Consider the following 17098-nt stretch of genomic DNA (forward strand, 5'->3'; position numbering starts at 1 on the left):
TCAAAATCAAAACTGGATCTAAATCAAATTTGGGTCAAATGTATACATTAAAAGGCAAACACATAATGGTTGTGAATGGAATGGTAATGAAATAACATAATGGTTGCTTTCTCAGATACTTGAGAAGTTTTGGCAAACCACTGATTCTCTTCATATGAAAGAGTTTCACTTTTGAACAAAGGCGCTACTATCTATTCTCTAATGTTATCAGTGTAATGATTAAGAAATTCACAATTATGGAAGTTTAGTGTTCGTGGTCCGAGTAAGCAGTATGCTGAATAGCTGCAAACCCCCTCTATCTTTTACAAACTAGCACTTTGACTAGGTATAAAAAAGAGCCCTTGATACTCTTTCTTTGCCTTTTCAGAGGTGAGTTTATCCCTATTTTCATTTTAAGGTAACACATGACAACACAGAGCTCATCTGGTAGACAATTTTCTGAAAAAGTGCGGCCTTTGGTCGAGTAGATTTGATAATCAGGTCTCCGGATCTGATCTCTATAAAGCATGCTTGGTACACTCTAGAGAGCAATTTAAGCGTGCGATATCTCTCCAAAAAGAAACCCTCAAGGGACTGAAATCAAATATTGCTAGATGATCATGACCAAGTGCCCCAAGAACTTTAAAACTGCCCAATACTTTACCCCACTGATGGGTTTGACAGATTCCTTTTAACATTTTTTACTGCTTCAAAACATTTACACTTTTCTTTAAATAACTGTGGCTCTGTCCAATTCCCGTGGCCCTCCTTTCAAAAAACTATTGCATGAAAGGTAAATTTCTTCATATCTAGATAGATGAAATTCAATTTTCCCATATCTGGATAAATGCTTTGGAGCAAAATAAATTCTAGGTTTATTCCATATGCAGGACAATATTAGCCTATTTTTTATTACATTTTTTTATCATCTATTTCATCCTTTGAACTCACAGGAGAGATACACTTGATCATGCAAAAGGCATTATATTTATTGAAAAGTCATTAAATTTGTATTACATTAATTATGTTGATAGTAAATTCCCTAAAGACTATACCGTAGTTCTGGATATAATCTATTACATCTAAAATTTCTTCTTAATTTTTAAAACCAGTATATAACGGAACTTTTTGCTCTAATATTATAAGAATCATAAGTTTTAAGCAAAAGAAATATGTGAAATAGAATGTATAGAATGTAATGTATATGTAAACTGAATTAAAACTAATAAGAAATGTATTTTTTAACCAATTTACAAAAAGGAATTCAAAAACCTTAAAGTGTAAATTTTGATTTAATTCTTACAATAAAAAAACTTTGACAATAAAAAAAATTAAAAAAAAAAAATTCAAGAATAATATCTGAAGCTATGCATTTGCAGAGTCAAATAGCTATTTTTCCATAATTTACCCCCTAAGAAACATTCATAGTATTTAATAATTTGTAAATTCTGATCGAACTGCACATTTGATCAATAGTATTAAAAGTTTCGAATATATGCAATATTATCAAAATAAAACATTTAATTCGCTTTCTATAAGTTCTCTTGTTTTTGAAAAACGATAAGGATAAAAAAAACATTTAATAATATTAATTTTAGTTAAATGATTAATATTTTACTAATTAATATCGTGTTTGTCAAAGTTTCAGCAATCAGAAACAAAAGCTAAAACCCGCAGAAATTACAGGAAATCAATGGCAGTTAGAAATTCTCTCTGAGATAGAAATAATAATGTATATATGTATTTCATAACAACCAATTATTAATACCTGTTAAAAATTTGAAATAATCAAAATAAAAGAAATTGTTCAAAATATTCAAATCAAAATTCTCACTTTTTTTTCATTGTGATGCAGTTACATTAAAAGCACTTTCAAAAGGGTCTCCCCTGAAAGGATCACTAGCTGCTGCAACATTAATATCAACAAAAGGATCTATAAAATAAGAGAAAATTCTAGACACTATATGTTCCTGAATAGCATTAATTATCAATCAAAACTTTATCATTAAAAAAATTTTTTTAGTGAAACCTATAAAGCTGAATCATACATAAATTCAGTTTTATTAAATTAAATAAAAAGCAAACTTCACATAAAAATAATAAACCTTAATTATGCAAAAACTATTTGTAGTACAAAATGTCATTTGAAGAGTGTAACAAAATCATTAGAGTTAAAAGCAAAGAGCAACATTTTTAACTTAAGAAGGAAATAATTTATCACTAAAACTTTATAACTCTAAAAAAGCGAATCAAATAAAAATTGCCATTATCAATGAGTGGTTTAGATACCAGCAATTTTAAGATAAATACAGGAACTTATTCAAAGGATCATTAAAAATTTAATAATAAGTTAAAATAAAATTCTCTAAAGCAATATTAAGACAAAATAAAATTTTCATATAAAATAATAAAACATAATAAAAGTCTTTAAAAATATATATATTGCAATTATAGTGTTGTCTCCAAGCCATAATAAAAATGTCAGCAGTAGAATTGTTAATATCAATAGCTATGAACAGCCTATTCACATACTGCTGGTTCACATTCATTGTTAAGTTATTTTAAGGTGGAAAAAAATCATACACTTTTTTTAAAATTTACAAATATGCCATATTTACTCTGACGATTGGCTAATATATATATATATATATATATATATATATATATATATAATGAATTTATAAATGAAACAAAAATGGTACTTTCAGTTGACTAATTCCATGAAAATACATAACGAAATTAGGAAACTCATCTAAATATTGACGTCATCTTACCAGATTTGAATGGATCTTCACCAAAAAATGGATCATTTGCAAATCCATTTGTTTTACCTTCGATGGGATGACTACTTTTAAATGGATCCTCCTAGAAAGATTCCAATATAACATTTAAACGAAATAAATAACGATAAAATATCTATAATTCAAAAAAGAGTATGAGTATAACAGGAATGGGAACATTTTGCGCTTTCAACATAGAATTTTTTTACTAAAATTTGTGGAATTATGATTAAAACGTGTTATAAATTTGTTCAGAGTTTCACCGCTCTGAGGGAATATAGAGGGGTACTCAGGTGTAATAATATGCAAATAATAATTTTCAATCAGAGACTATTGTTTGTTGCTATATTATAGCAATACTACTATATATTATATAATTGAATAAAAAATTAAAAATATATTAAGTAAAACTTCAAATTAAACATTGTATATTAATTAGTTTTCAAAAATATGTTTTGCTTCGAATAATTGTTAACAACAAACATTTAATTACCTTCATTAAATTTGGGTTCAACCGCCGATATCAAATTGAATCTGAATTTATATAACAGCTAATTAAGGTGCTTTTTTCTACTGTTTTTATTTTTTTCATGATTCATAAAGCATTTCAGATTAATTATGAGAGAAAATAATCTATAATTATCAAAGTATGACGGTACTGTTAAATATTTTAAATGTTTGAGGAAAAAGAACAAAATTTAAATTCATTTTATGCAATCTGTATTAGATTCAGAATTTCTTCAGGTGCCAAATAATAAAATTTTTAGAATTGATAAGGAAAATAGAATCTATAAAATCGCAATTTATTACACATATAAAGAAAGAAGGAAATTATTAAAACCTGGTGAGCAAGGATTTTTTTCTTTACAACTCATTATCACTCACTATAATATTAAAATCGTGTTTCACTTCAAAAGGATATAAAATTTAATATTTTCAAATATATATTCTATAAACAATTTATGAAGACAATTAAAATAAGTTTAGTTTTTGCCTGTAAAAATTTGATTCATGTAATGCGTTTCCACATATTCAAAGAAAAAAATTAGAAAAACGAAACTTAAATTTTAGATCTTGAAAATGATATTAAATAGTATTAAATAATTATGTCACATTATGGAAACAATCAATAAAGTAACTTAAAATTTGAATAAAATCGGTTCTTTATTTTAAAAAGAAATTACATTTTTTAATTATGAAGTGAAAAAAAAATTGTCTCCAGATAAAAAAAATATAAACTTTTTATTTTTAAAAAAAATTTAGGTATATTTTTAATAAGTATTCTGATTTCAATTCTCAACAACTAAATTGAGATATAAAAAAAAATAAATAAAAAAACAGAAGGCAAAGATTTTTTCAATACAACCTTCATTTGTCCTTGAAAAGTCTCCTGTTTCAATTCCTTAGCACTTACCATTGCACAGTGGGCCAGAAGACCCAAAAATTAAATTTCTACTAAAATATGTTTATACAGCTTTAATATCGACCAAATTAAGTATTCATAATCATTCCAAACATTATAATTTACTTTTTGGACCGACAAGAGTACAATGTAATGAAAAATATGTTAAAAAAATTATTTTTTAATGTAACTTTTAAATTTCAATTTCAGAAATATATATAGGAATTTCACCATTGTGTTACATTTTTATCAGAGTAATTAGTCTGAAATTATAGTAAAATTTTTAAATTTGTTGGATTAGTTAATACCCTTTACAAACTTATAGTTTATAGCTTATCATTTGACATTTTACAATGCTTAAATCACTTTCGAAACTTATCTTCAAAATATTCCACGAGGTAATTAGCTACACTTTTTTATTGTCTTTCTTCTTTGATGCTTCTTCTTTCGAAAAAACCTACCCCATTTTGTCCATATTGCAAAGGTGAACTAAATATACCGAAAAACAAAAATTATGTTTTTTTTCTTCATGTTTTTGCGTTATTTTGTAATTAATTCGCGTCATTTTGTAATATTACTTCGGAAATATAGTTTGCTCTTCATTTTTAATCTAAAATTACGAAAGTTATTATATTTTCATTGCTATATTAAATCATTTAAACGTACTATATATATATATGTATATATATATTTTTTTTGCACGCCATATTTCAGCCACCATCTTTTTTTTTTTTTGGGGGGGGGGGTATTTTTAATGTATTTCAAATTTTCAACAATCAATTCCATTTACCTGCACATGAAAACCCTAAATAAAAAACCTCAAATTTAGAAACAGATTTTATCGAAATACTAATTTTGGCCACGAAACCTTGGATGCTGGCTCACTGCGCATTGGTAAGGTGAGTTGACTATTATAACGTGCAGAGAAAGAGGGGAAGAAAGTTTGGGAACAAATTTTTGGGCATATTTTAGGGAGGTATTGCATTTCAGATTGCGATGACCAGAGAGTTAAAGCATGGTAAAAACTACTTAAATCTAAAAACACATTTAAATACAAAATACTCCAACAGTTGATGAACTATGAAAATGCGCACAATCCAAACAAAATTGCGTGTGTTTGCAGATACATGAAAAACTATTATTATTACAATCGGACTTCCATTTTACGAACTTCCCTTTTGCGAATTTTTCTATTTTGTGAATTTTTTCGAGGAATGAAGAAGATTTTGGAAATTTCTTCGTAAAATAGATTCCAAATAGCAAAATGAATTTCCTATTTAACGAACTTTTCTTTGAGATTCACTTTCTCCATTTCCCAAAATATTTCAGAGCATTTCAAACTTGTTAACGCATTTAATAGGTGAAATACCCTTAAATTGATTTTTGAAGCCATGTAACTTTATAGAGAAAGCAGTAAAATTCCTTTCTGTTTGCATTTCAAACGAAAAACTCCGACAAAATTAACGGATTTTATCAGTAACATTTAAACTTAAGAACGCATGTTGTAACGCATGTTTAAAATTACTATTATAACAAATGCAGATATAGCTTTGTGCATAAATTTAGCTTTTTTTAGTTGAAAATGTATGTAACATGATAGTGTAATACTGGATAATGTTTTGCTCTATATGCTTGCTTTCCATGCAGATTTCTTTTATGGTTAAGATTTATAGAACAAATAGCAAATACTACTTTGAAAGATAAAGGCGTATCAATTGCTATTTTAATTATGTCTAGTGTTTATGAATTTAAAACCTGTTTTGCTTCGGTTAAGTATTTCAAAAGGTGATTTTTCTATTTAACGAATTTTCCATATAACGAATTTATTACTGGGATTTAGCGACTTCGTTAAATAGAGGTCCGACTGTATTTCAAAATAATTTTCCAATTTGATTTCCACATATGTTGAGTAATAATTAATTCTGTAAGTATGCTCGAATTGACATAATTCTCTTAATGCCTCATAGAGAACATGAGGCCACATGTTTAGAACACAAATGGGGTGCATATTTTGTGAATAATAAGAAAGATTTTAAAATTTCTCTTCAAAGAAATAAATGGGAAAATATGATTACCTGAAAATCATTGAGAGGTGTAGTTACAGCTGGTTCAACTTCATCAAAGGTTTTTGGGACCTTAAAAATATTTCATGCATTTTTAAAAATTATTTAGCTAACTAAATCACAAATGCAGTTTGATACAGTCTGATATAGAATCAAAGTACTACTATAAAAATAATTGCGAATACTTTCAGACAAACCATATAGATTTTAATATTCATAGTGTAAAGAAATTAAACCTATAAAAAAAATTAGTATCCAAATTTCCAACAAATTAAGTTCCCATAAAGTTGCATAAATTCGATAATTTGGAAAGTTTAAATTCGATTTAATGTATTTTATGAAGAAAAAAAAATTAAAAGTAATAAATTTAGGCTTGTATAATTTAAGTAATTTAACATCTGCCAATTCAATAACAAAAAACAATAATAATAAAAATTTTATAAATGTCATTGTATAAGCAAATATTTTCTGAGAAATATCAACCATTTTTGTTTCTAGAAGAGGGATTAAATGATGTATAAACTGAAAACTAATTTTTTGAAACAAAACACATTTTTTATGCATCACTGATGCAGTCGGGCACTTTTTGCACATTTGTGGAATAGTAAAGTGATTATATCGAATACTTCATAGTTCATTCACTTTTTTCTTAAAGTTGATTACAGTAAGCATTTGAAAACGACCTTTTGAATATGAAAAAAAAAGATTGAACTTCGAATAAAGCTGAGAAGCCCAGACGCATAAAAGAATTTCTGCCCTTGCACTTAGTGTATATTTTTAATCATGCTCAGCAAGAAAATTTTCTTTTTTAATTGTTGAAGTAACACAAACCATTGAATGTATGAAATATGATACAATGCATTCAGTAAAAAAGAAAGCAAAAATTTTAAAAAAAATTGTTAAAACAAAATAAAAGCCCATATAGGTGATAATGCGAACTTTTTTTTTAAGGATTACCATGTATGTAAAGCTTAATGGCAGAAGAATTAGAATTGGTCATACTGCACCAAACACAAATGTAACAATCATCAAAACTAACTAAATATGACTAGGTCTAAGTCATGAGATCAGTACTTATTAAAAAAAGGGACGCTCTAAGGTGTTGTCTTTTAAAGAAACACAAGAGTAGAATAATTAAAATACCATATATCAAAATGTATATGGGTGATTCTCACGAAACATGGCAATTCACTGTCCCTTGCTCCAAGATCTAATACTATAATAATAAAAGAATTTTTTTAAAAAAAAGTATTAATAAATAGCATTGCTGTTAGCATTTCAAAATGACTTTGCACTAGCATTGACTGTTTTGTATACTTAAAAAATTAAAATGAATATCAAAATGTCACTTTCCTGGCATGTCCCAAACAATATTTCCAATAATAACTAGCTTCAAAACTTCCCATACATTTCTCAAAATCTAATTTTTTTTTATCTTATCCTATGTAAGCATTTCTAGAATATACGCAGAGGGTATTGTTTACTAAAACTTCGTTTAAAATAATTTTTTCTATCAATTATTTGTTTATCCCATGAAAATCTGTCAATTTCTTGGCTACTTTTATTTAGTGACCAAAACAGATAGCGCCAAGAATCGATATCTTATGTTAATAGATTGATAAGATACCCTCCTATCTGAACATGTCTTGTTGCATGAATAAAGAACCAATTTTCTGGCTCAAAATCTATTTCAAAAATTGTTTCAAGATGAGTAGGCTTTAATGCTGTCATTTTCCTGGCTTCTTGAAATCATTAATAACAAAAACTACATGATTCATCTGAGTTATTTTAAGAAATACTGTTGTTATCTGCAGAATATAAACGTCTTCGGCCAAAATATTAAACTAAACTAAAGTTACATGCTATAAAATGGCGAATTTGTCATTATCCAGGTTGTCATTTTCCTGGCCTCTGAATACCAGGACATTGAAGTGTTACCAGAAATTCTTTTTAACTGCTAAGACTGTAAAGAGGGAAAGCAAATATTAACCTAATACCAAGTTTATGAATGATTGTAATATGCTTGGATGTAATCAAAGTTATTTATTTATTTAATAAATGATTATTATACACAATTTTGTTCTGTACATATCAGCAACAAAAAACTTTTTGTTTCTTTCTACAGTGGATAAAAAGAATTAATTTAAGCAATTTATGGTCCATCTAACATTAAGTTGAGTTACTTACTATTAACTTAAAATGACTGTTTTTTAAACTTCTAAGGTAATATGTCATTTTCCTGGCATTCAAGATTTGGTGAATTTCTATTTTATTTTTTTTTCTCGAGCAAATGTCAATAAACAACACTGATGTCTATAAGATATTAATAAGTGTAGCTAAAGAAGTATACGAAAAATTTTTTAGATTACTTTAAATTTGAAGAAATTTTTTGGTCAGAATTGTCATGTTTCGTGAGAATCACCCATATATCAAATTTTTGAACCGCTAAAATTTTACAAAAATCAGTGGCTCTATTCATACACAAGTAGTGAAGATGGACATTAATTGAGCGAGAAATATTGATGCATTTATAATCGATGTGATAGATATGAATAACTGTGTATGGATTAACCCCTTTCAAAAACTATTTTAATATGTTATATACAATTAATTTTCTTTTTCTTTCATAACATTTTGCATATTAAGGCTTTCTTTTAAAAAACAATACTTATGACCAGAAAAAAATATGAAAAATATAAAAAATCAAAATATTTTTTTCAAGAGTATTTCAAAAAATAAAACATGATATAAAAACATTTTTAAATGTACCATAAAGCTAAAAATCTTAAGATTCAAGGACGTCATATGTGTTGGAATCAATAAGTTAGCAGTGATGGTTTGAATGAAAAATTTTGGAGACTTGTCTTTTTTTTTAATATTTTTTAAATTTTAAAAGCTTTTATCTTAAGTTTCTGTAAACGACATATACTCCCAACATACCAGAAATTTGCTATCTTGTAAAATAAAGGGATTGCCTTTATCACTTAGATGTTTGGTAATTATTTTTAAAAATTGTACAGTTTAAAATTAGAACAGAAATGCAAGCATTGTATTTATTAGTTGAAATTAGAATTTCTTTTATATATGTAAACAAATTATAATAATTAAAACTTACATGGACCTTTATGATCTGAACGAAAGATAAACACAATGCATTTTTCTAAGTGATAAATAATCTAATCAAATCTAAATGCACACTTACATGTTAGTGAAATATAGGCTCTGTCATCATTAGGTGTAGAAAAGCCATACATAGTAAAGTTTGATGTATTTTGGAAATCAACAAAAGAAAGCACATTATCCATATCCTTGATAGCTTCACTCATTTAACCTATGTTGCTCTTGTATTTGGTCAATTTTAATTTTTTTCTGGAGGAAAATAAAATAAACAAGGAAAGTTAAGTAAGTTTTCAACAAAACAATCTACATTCAAATTAAGTATTTTAAGATATCAAGTTTATCATTAAGAAGTTGATTTTAAAAAACTTACAAATGCAACAAAAGGATATAATTGAAAAGTGTAGCCAAGGAGTATAATAATTAGAATTTTAGTGAATTATCACTTTAACAGACAGACGAACATTAAATTGCTTATCCATATCTTTGATAGCTTCACTCATTAACCTGTGCTGTATTGTGTTTGGTCTTGTATTTGATCATTTTTAATTTTAATCTGGACAAAAATACACAAACAAGGCAACTTTAATTGTTTTCAACAAAAAATCCACTAAGACGAATTAAGTTGTAAATATTTTAAGCTGCCAAGTTTTTTCAACAAGTAGCTCAAAGCTCAATTTTCAAAAACATAATAATGCAGTAGAGGATATAATTAAAAATCATAGCGTAGGAATATATAATAAGTACAATTTTCGTGAATTATTAGTTTATCAAATATACAAAAAATTAAATTGCTTACATAAGCTTGAAATTTATTTTGAAAAAAAAAAGTTAATAGAAAAAGGATAAAATAAGGCTGTGTTTACATCTTTTTCTTCTCCATAAAAAGCAAATTATAAAAGGAGCTTTAAATTTATTTTTTAAAAAAATAAATAAATAACAAATAAGTGGAGACAAGTATAAAGGTATTATTGTGTTTTTTACAGTGGATAAATTTCAGTGCCTCAAACTCATTCTTCGAACCAAATAGGCAAAATGAAACGGAGAAAATATTAGATTGAGCGAGAATGATGCATTTTTGTTTTCATGCATTGTTTTTAATTTACTATTGTTATCACATTAAAGTGGATTATTTGTCTTTTACTATTACAAGTGTTTTAAAAAATAAGCTGAAATTTAATAAACAAGATTAAGTAATATAAAATTATTTACTTGACTTATCTGAAGGGTGCTACTTTGTAAAGAAGAAGTCAATGCATCAAGTTGAGTTTTGCTTGAATTGAGTTTGCTTTCCATCTGAGACTCTTCTTTCTTTAACTCATTCAATTCCACCCAATTTTCATTCAATTCCTTTTCTTGTACCTAAATTAGCACAAATTTAATTGTTCAAACAATAGCGTACTCTAAATTTAGTATCAATATACTGAAATAAAATCTTTCAATTAATCTTAACAAATTAAAAGACTAAATATTTGACAAAATCAATTTAAATTTTTAACAACAAACCTCTAATTCCATTTCTCGTTCCTTTTTCTGTTTTTTTCATAGCATCAATCTGTTAAGGAAAAAAAACATACGCAATTAACAAAATAGGACGGAACTGTGTTTTAAAAAATAATATGTTTTAAAAATACCAATTCAGTTTATGGCATATAGTGCACAGAATAAAATTTATCGAAATATATTTTTTTAAAAATAATTTTTTTTGTTAAATTATTTTGAAATAAGTAAAAACAAAACTTGAACTTTTTGATAATGTGCTAAAAACAGGGTGGCCACTCAAATCAGGTTTCAAATTTCCCTGATTTTTCCAGGTTTTCCAGTAAGAATCTTAAAACTTCCAGGTCAGCGTGTTTTCTTTTCTCATAAAGTGCAGGTGGGTACAAGAAAGGTGTCAATATTATAGAGCATTTTATTTAAAATGTAATTTTTTTTAATATATCATCTTGAATAGATGTGAAGAATATAATATGTTTAGCTTGTAGAATATATTAATTTTAGCGAATAAAAATGTTTTAAATTGTTAGTTTTGTAGCTTTTGCACAAAATGTACCAAATAGGAAATGCAGTGACCCAAAAAAAAATTAAAATTGTGTTCTATTTCCTGTTGGAATGAAAGAATCAATGTGCATTATACATTTTCCATCTTGTAAAAGTTAGTTGAAAAATCACTAATTTCAATTGCGCAAGGTATATTAACAACAATGTAAATAAAACTCATATTTAAGCAATATTTCCTTAAACTTAATAATTTAAAAAATTCTGGAATAAAAAATCTGTCGCTGAATTTTTCTTCTTTTTTTTTAATAAAGAAATATAGAAAAAATGCCAAGAAGATGCATTATTTTTATATACAATAAAAAAAATCTATTGAAAAAGATGTCACTGTACATTAAAAGGGGAAAAATTCTTTTACTATATTATTAGTCTATAACAATTTTTTCTGGCTATAAAATTTTATGTGAATTCCAGAATTCATTTTTATTCTTTTTTAATACCCCTTCTACAGTTTCATTTGCCAATTACAGGCCCAATAACTACTAAAAATATTTATTCCAATCACCTAATAATTGAATAGGATGCGAGATATTATTGAAGTTTGCTATGCAAGTAGGTTCATAATTTTTTTAAAGGAATATTTTTTCTTTACTCAAAAAAATAAATAACTATAGGATGCTCTGAATTTTTTTCTCTAAATACATAAATTTTTCAAGATCTAAGTAAAATGATTGATTTAAAATGTTCCAAATAAAGTTAAATTGTTTCTCAAAAAAGCAAAACTGAGTTGCTTGTAACGAATAAATAAGCAAATTAACTTAAAAATTGATCAATGAAGTTTTAATATATATTTTTTTATTTTAAGTTATTTATATTATTAACTTAAAACACAGCATAGTTAAACAAATTTTATTAAGTTATTGAAGTTAAATACATTATTGGAAATTAACCTAAGGGAATATTTAGATGGTTTCCATTCATATTTCATTTCATAAAAAAAGCAAAATAAGAGATGGAAATAAATTAAAACAAATGTAATAAAAAGAAAAGCTGTGGTGTCTGATGCAAAACCAATTATTAATTTACAATAAAAATACTTATTATTATCAAAATCTTGCTTTAAACAGGAAAAAAAAACAGAAAAATAATTTAATTTTTTTAAATCTTAGTTGCACAGTATGATTAATTATGATATTTTACGTGCGATACCAAGAAACATAAGTGTATGAGAATTTATTTTTTTTGTAAATCAAAGTGTGAAACATTTGTGTCTGTTAATAACCTGTTTTGTTACAGTTCACTTTAATTATTATTTCTTCCATTTTCCAACATTAGTGTGAATTTTTTTCTAAAAAAAAACTGTACTTTGTTAGAAATTCACTTACCACAGCTAAAAATTTCAAATTATGTTGCCCTTCAATTAGTTGTATACTAAATGACTTAGTTGTATAGTTTATTTGTTGTATTAGTTGTATTAGTTGTATACTACTCAAACTAAATGAAAACTGATATTAAGGTTTAAGTCATTATTTCTAATTCTTAAAATTTTTACCTTGGAAATGATACCTTATTCACTTAATATTAAGTTTAAAATTTTGGTCATCTGGTTGCCCAACTTGAAACCTGTACAGTGCAGAACAAAAAAAAACAAGGTTTCGTTTTCCTTCTTTCTAATAAACAAATATAGTTAATAATAAAAATTTCTATTAGTTTAAAAATCATTTAGCACCTTTTTCATACAATCCTTGGTATTTGTCAGCTTTTTAGGGTAAAAGGAGAAACAGTTTCGAAAATATCATCTCTGGAATGTAAGCAACATTTACGAACTTCCAACATTGTGATTAATACACAATTCGAATTTTGAACCAAGAATCAAATAGTTACTAACAGAAACAGTTAATGTTAACATCTAGTTGGTTCATAAAAGAATCTTTTTCGTTTCAATAAAATATGCTAAAATGGTTAAAATGAAATTCAGAAAATTAGCATCAATGCAACAATTGTAATGATTTTGCTGTTAGCGATTCATGGAAATGAGTGATTGGTTGACTTTGTCGAGAAAAAATAATTCATTGGATGAGAAGACAAAAGATTTTAGAAAAATCTATTAAATTATGACCAATTATTTATTTTGAACCTAAGATCCGAATTACTAAGATCGGAGCTATTAAGTATTTTTGTTTCTCTTTTACACATTGCCAACTTTTACTCTTACAAAGTATAGTTTTATGCTTAATTATTAATCGCAGCTCCAGTTATTCATATCGTGTTTTAACATGTTACTAGTAAAAAAAAAAAAACTAAAAGGAAATTGCACAATTGGTATATTTAAAGGCAATATGTAGGGCATAGTTTGAATGGCTCAGAGCATAGAGAGCTCCAATGAGGTGAAACGGGTTCGAATTCCTGCGATGACTGGTCGATTCGAATTCCGAGACCGGCATGCATCGACCCTAGTCCTGGCAAAAATTATCCTCAATGGTAGACGGATCATGGGTTAGAGTCCCCTTGCCGTCAGATTAACCGTGGAAGGTTTTCCTGTCAGTTTAATGCAAATTAGTGATAGTTCTGTAAAAAAAAGTCTCCATAAAGGTAAATTTCTCCAAATACTTGATCACGTGTCTTCTGGTTGGGGTTCAAAATTACAAGGCTACGTAGTTGAACATTTGAAGTTGTTAATCCAAAATTGGGTCTGCTGCTCAACGACGGTTATAAAATAAAATTGTCAAAGAAAATCACATTGGTGCAGTGAGAAAGAAATTCCCTTCCCTAGATATACAATTTATGACCCAAATACAACAAATTTGCATTTAACCTACAGACGTTAGCCAGCGATAAGTGCCAAAATAAGTTTTAGCTAACTTTTGACAAATAAAGCACAATATTTTACCTTTAAACATCAGCTCATTTTATTTTCCAGCCCTCCTTGAACGTTGAATCCGTAGCCAATGTCAGCTCCAATATGCGGTCAAGCATTGCAACAAACTAACCTTCGGGAAGGACTTTTTAATGGAACTGACCCACATTTGAGTTATATGGAGTAGAAAACCACGAAAACATCCTACGGTCAGTCCGGCAGCAAGGGTACAACATTGGCTCATTGTAGGAACTCGCTATCCTAGCAAAGAGTTTGGTAAGCCCACCTATCAATAAAAAAAGTATGTCAGAAACAAGTTTTAGCTGATTTATTACATAAAAACCTGTTAAATTTTGCCGAAAATTGTAGAAATCTGTTGGCTCAACAAAAAAAGTTTCATTATTGAAACTAGAAAAAATATGGGTAAAACAAGATTTTGCAAAATTAATCAAGAAGGAAATTTTGCCCCAAAACATAGGCTCACTTCATAAAATTCTTACAGCATACGCTGCAAAACGAATCGTTAACTCTTCCACCATTAAAAGTTATGACCAATACAAGTTTTTTAAAATGTACGAAACCACAAGTGTGAATTTCATCACGAAACCCTTAACTCAAATTAGGAAATCGTTTGCGTCCCTAAGAGAAAAAAGCTTTGTAAAACAAGTTTTAGGTAACTTTTGTCCTATAAACTATAATTGTTTTTGACGGCGATTTTATTCACGGACATTTTAAGTGTTTTTTATAGACTCTTTCTATGTTCGTTTTTTCCTAAAATTTCCTGGTTTTAAGTTTTGTTTTACGAATAAAGAACTATTTTTTTCAGTTTTATATTTCTCACTAATTTTTTTTAACATTTTTAATATTTTTTTTTTATTTTTGAATAATGAAACTCTAAATAATTTTATTTTATACTAGATCAATATTTCAGGGGAACAGAATTTCGTTGTCGAAGATTCATTTGGAAATCAACTTAATTACGCATCAAATTTTAATTTATGGTTGATAAAAAATAATTTAATAAAATATATTGCGCTATATTTATCCTAATAATATCAGTTTTGTTCAGTATCTAATAAACTAACACTTATTGTATCTAGCATTACTGGTTTAAAAGATTAAGTGCTAATGTTTATAAGATAAAAACGTTACTTATACTATGCTTAAATTTTACATAAAATTACTTAAAAGGTACAGAAAATGTTTTCTGCATTTTCGAAATGAATCGTGTAGTGTAAATTATATTTTGAGAAATGCTTTACTTAAATAATATGAATAGCTATTTTAATCGTTTAAAATTTCCAGTTTTTGAAAAAGTGGCCCCCTACAGAAAATGACACTGACTGGAAACAATTTGTGACTAGTTTTTCCCTATTTCGCTTAGCAAAAAAATCATAAGAAGTTTCATCAAAATTTACTTTTGGTTAAATTTGTCATCGAAGTTCTAAGTTTGAATTGTGCTTTAAAACGTTCGCGAATTATAGCAAATAGCTTGCCAAAACTTTACTTGAAGGAGGCAACAAAAAAGGATACGGCGCAAAAAGAAAAATATATAAAATATATCGACTTGATGAAGTAGGAAAAATTTTGAACCTTGCCACCAATTTTCAGCAAAAATAGATTCTCAACGTGGATGCTTCTACTGGATCAATTATAACTTACAGAAAAAAATATTAAACATTGAGTTATACAATATAAAAAACCTTTTTCTAAAAAAATATTATTTACATTTTTATCTCTGCACATATCTCATGTAATTATCTCATGTCATAATTTGACACAACAAGTTTGAATTTCAAGAGCGGACGATTGCCCGTTGTAGGAAATTGTCAGCCCAAGTATATGCTATATTACCTACCAGAGAGTTCTGAGAAAAGCAATTTTTCGTTTTCTTATGTTTAGAAAGTTTGAATTTTGCCTCCATAAGGTAGCTCACCGTAAGAAATTGTCAGACCCACAATTTGTTTTCGTTAGTCAACTTGTCAGAAATACCACCAAAACTGTTTTTACTGAAAGTTTCCCTAATAAATTACAATTTATGACCTAGATTCTTCAAGTATGTATTTTCCATGTCGTAGCCTATTACAATGTTGTATCTTAGCATTGCTTATACTCCCTCCTCTCTATTGCTCAGAAAAGAATTAACAAATATTATTACCAGAATTATGAGGCATCGCAAAATACCTGCCAATTATATGCCATCCTCAAGAGAGGAACCTAATTGGTAAAACTAAAAAAAGTATTATGATATGAACGAAGTTATCATCATATCATAACAATGCTCATAACTAGGGACTAAATTAGAAATCTGAAGATTGTAGTAACCGAACTATCGGGGGACTTACTGGGTCATAACTTTAAACCAAATGTACACATTATTTATACACATGATGCGTTTGAAATATTCATGACATAATCAAATTATGTTATAATAGTAAATTTGAACTTGAATTTATTTCAATTTTTGTTATCAGACATTGCTCATAACATTCCTCTCACTTAGCCCGAAAAAGTGAGCAAACCCAGAATCCTTTTCCGATCTTTATGTGCTTTTACTATATTTGAACGGTCCGAAAATTTATTGAAACACCAGAATATAATTCTTACCAGAACTATGATGAATCACACAATATTCATAAAGACATCATCTCCATCATAAAGACAACATCCTGTCCTATAAAATGCAAAGTAATCAATAACATATAAATAAAATATCAATCTTTTGAAATAATAATAAATTTACGACACATATGAATATGAGGTCACTATATACTTATTTATACGAAATTTTTTTTTATTACATCACTGTATTACAATAATATTACAATACTCAATTCTTTTTCATACCTCTGTCAACCGAAGTTAGCCCTCTAAGTATAAGAATTAATTATCAGCCTTCCAC

General features: G+C 27.2%; 1 protein-coding gene and 1 long non-coding RNA gene across 2 annotated transcripts in view; both read right to left on the bottom strand.

Moving 5' to 3' along the window:
• Positions 1-1817: 1817 nt before the first annotated feature.
• Positions 1818-10688, bottom strand: LOC147816636 (uncharacterized). Its single transcript, XR_015435664.1, has 5 exons — positions 10554-10688; positions 9427-9593; positions 6237-6296; positions 2754-2844; positions 1818-1912 (listed from the first exon to the last, which is right to left on the bottom strand). It is a non-coding gene; the product is annotated as an uncharacterized LOC147816636 (long non-coding RNA).
• A 3558-nt stretch (positions 10689-14246) lies between these two features.
• Positions 14247-17098, bottom strand: part of LOC147816637 (coatomer subunit gamma-2-like) — a 29375-nt gene continuing 26523 nt past the window's right edge. Inside the window, exons 6-7 of the mRNA XM_087168507.1 lie at positions 16804-16870; positions 14247-14482 (exon numbers count right to left, since the gene is read on the bottom strand). Coding sequence (XP_087024633.1) covers positions 16850-16870 — 21 coding nt within the window. The 3' untranslated portion in view covers positions 14247-14482; positions 16804-16849. The remainder of the gene's footprint in view (positions 14483-16803; positions 16871-17098) is intronic.

This window comes from Parasteatoda tepidariorum, chromosome 1 (genome assembly GCF_982258835.1).
Source record: "Parasteatoda tepidariorum strain Cologne lab strain chromosome 1, Ptep-v5.0, whole genome shotgun sequence".
Taxonomy (NCBI): domain Eukaryota; kingdom Metazoa; phylum Arthropoda; class Arachnida; order Araneae; family Theridiidae; genus Parasteatoda; species Parasteatoda tepidariorum.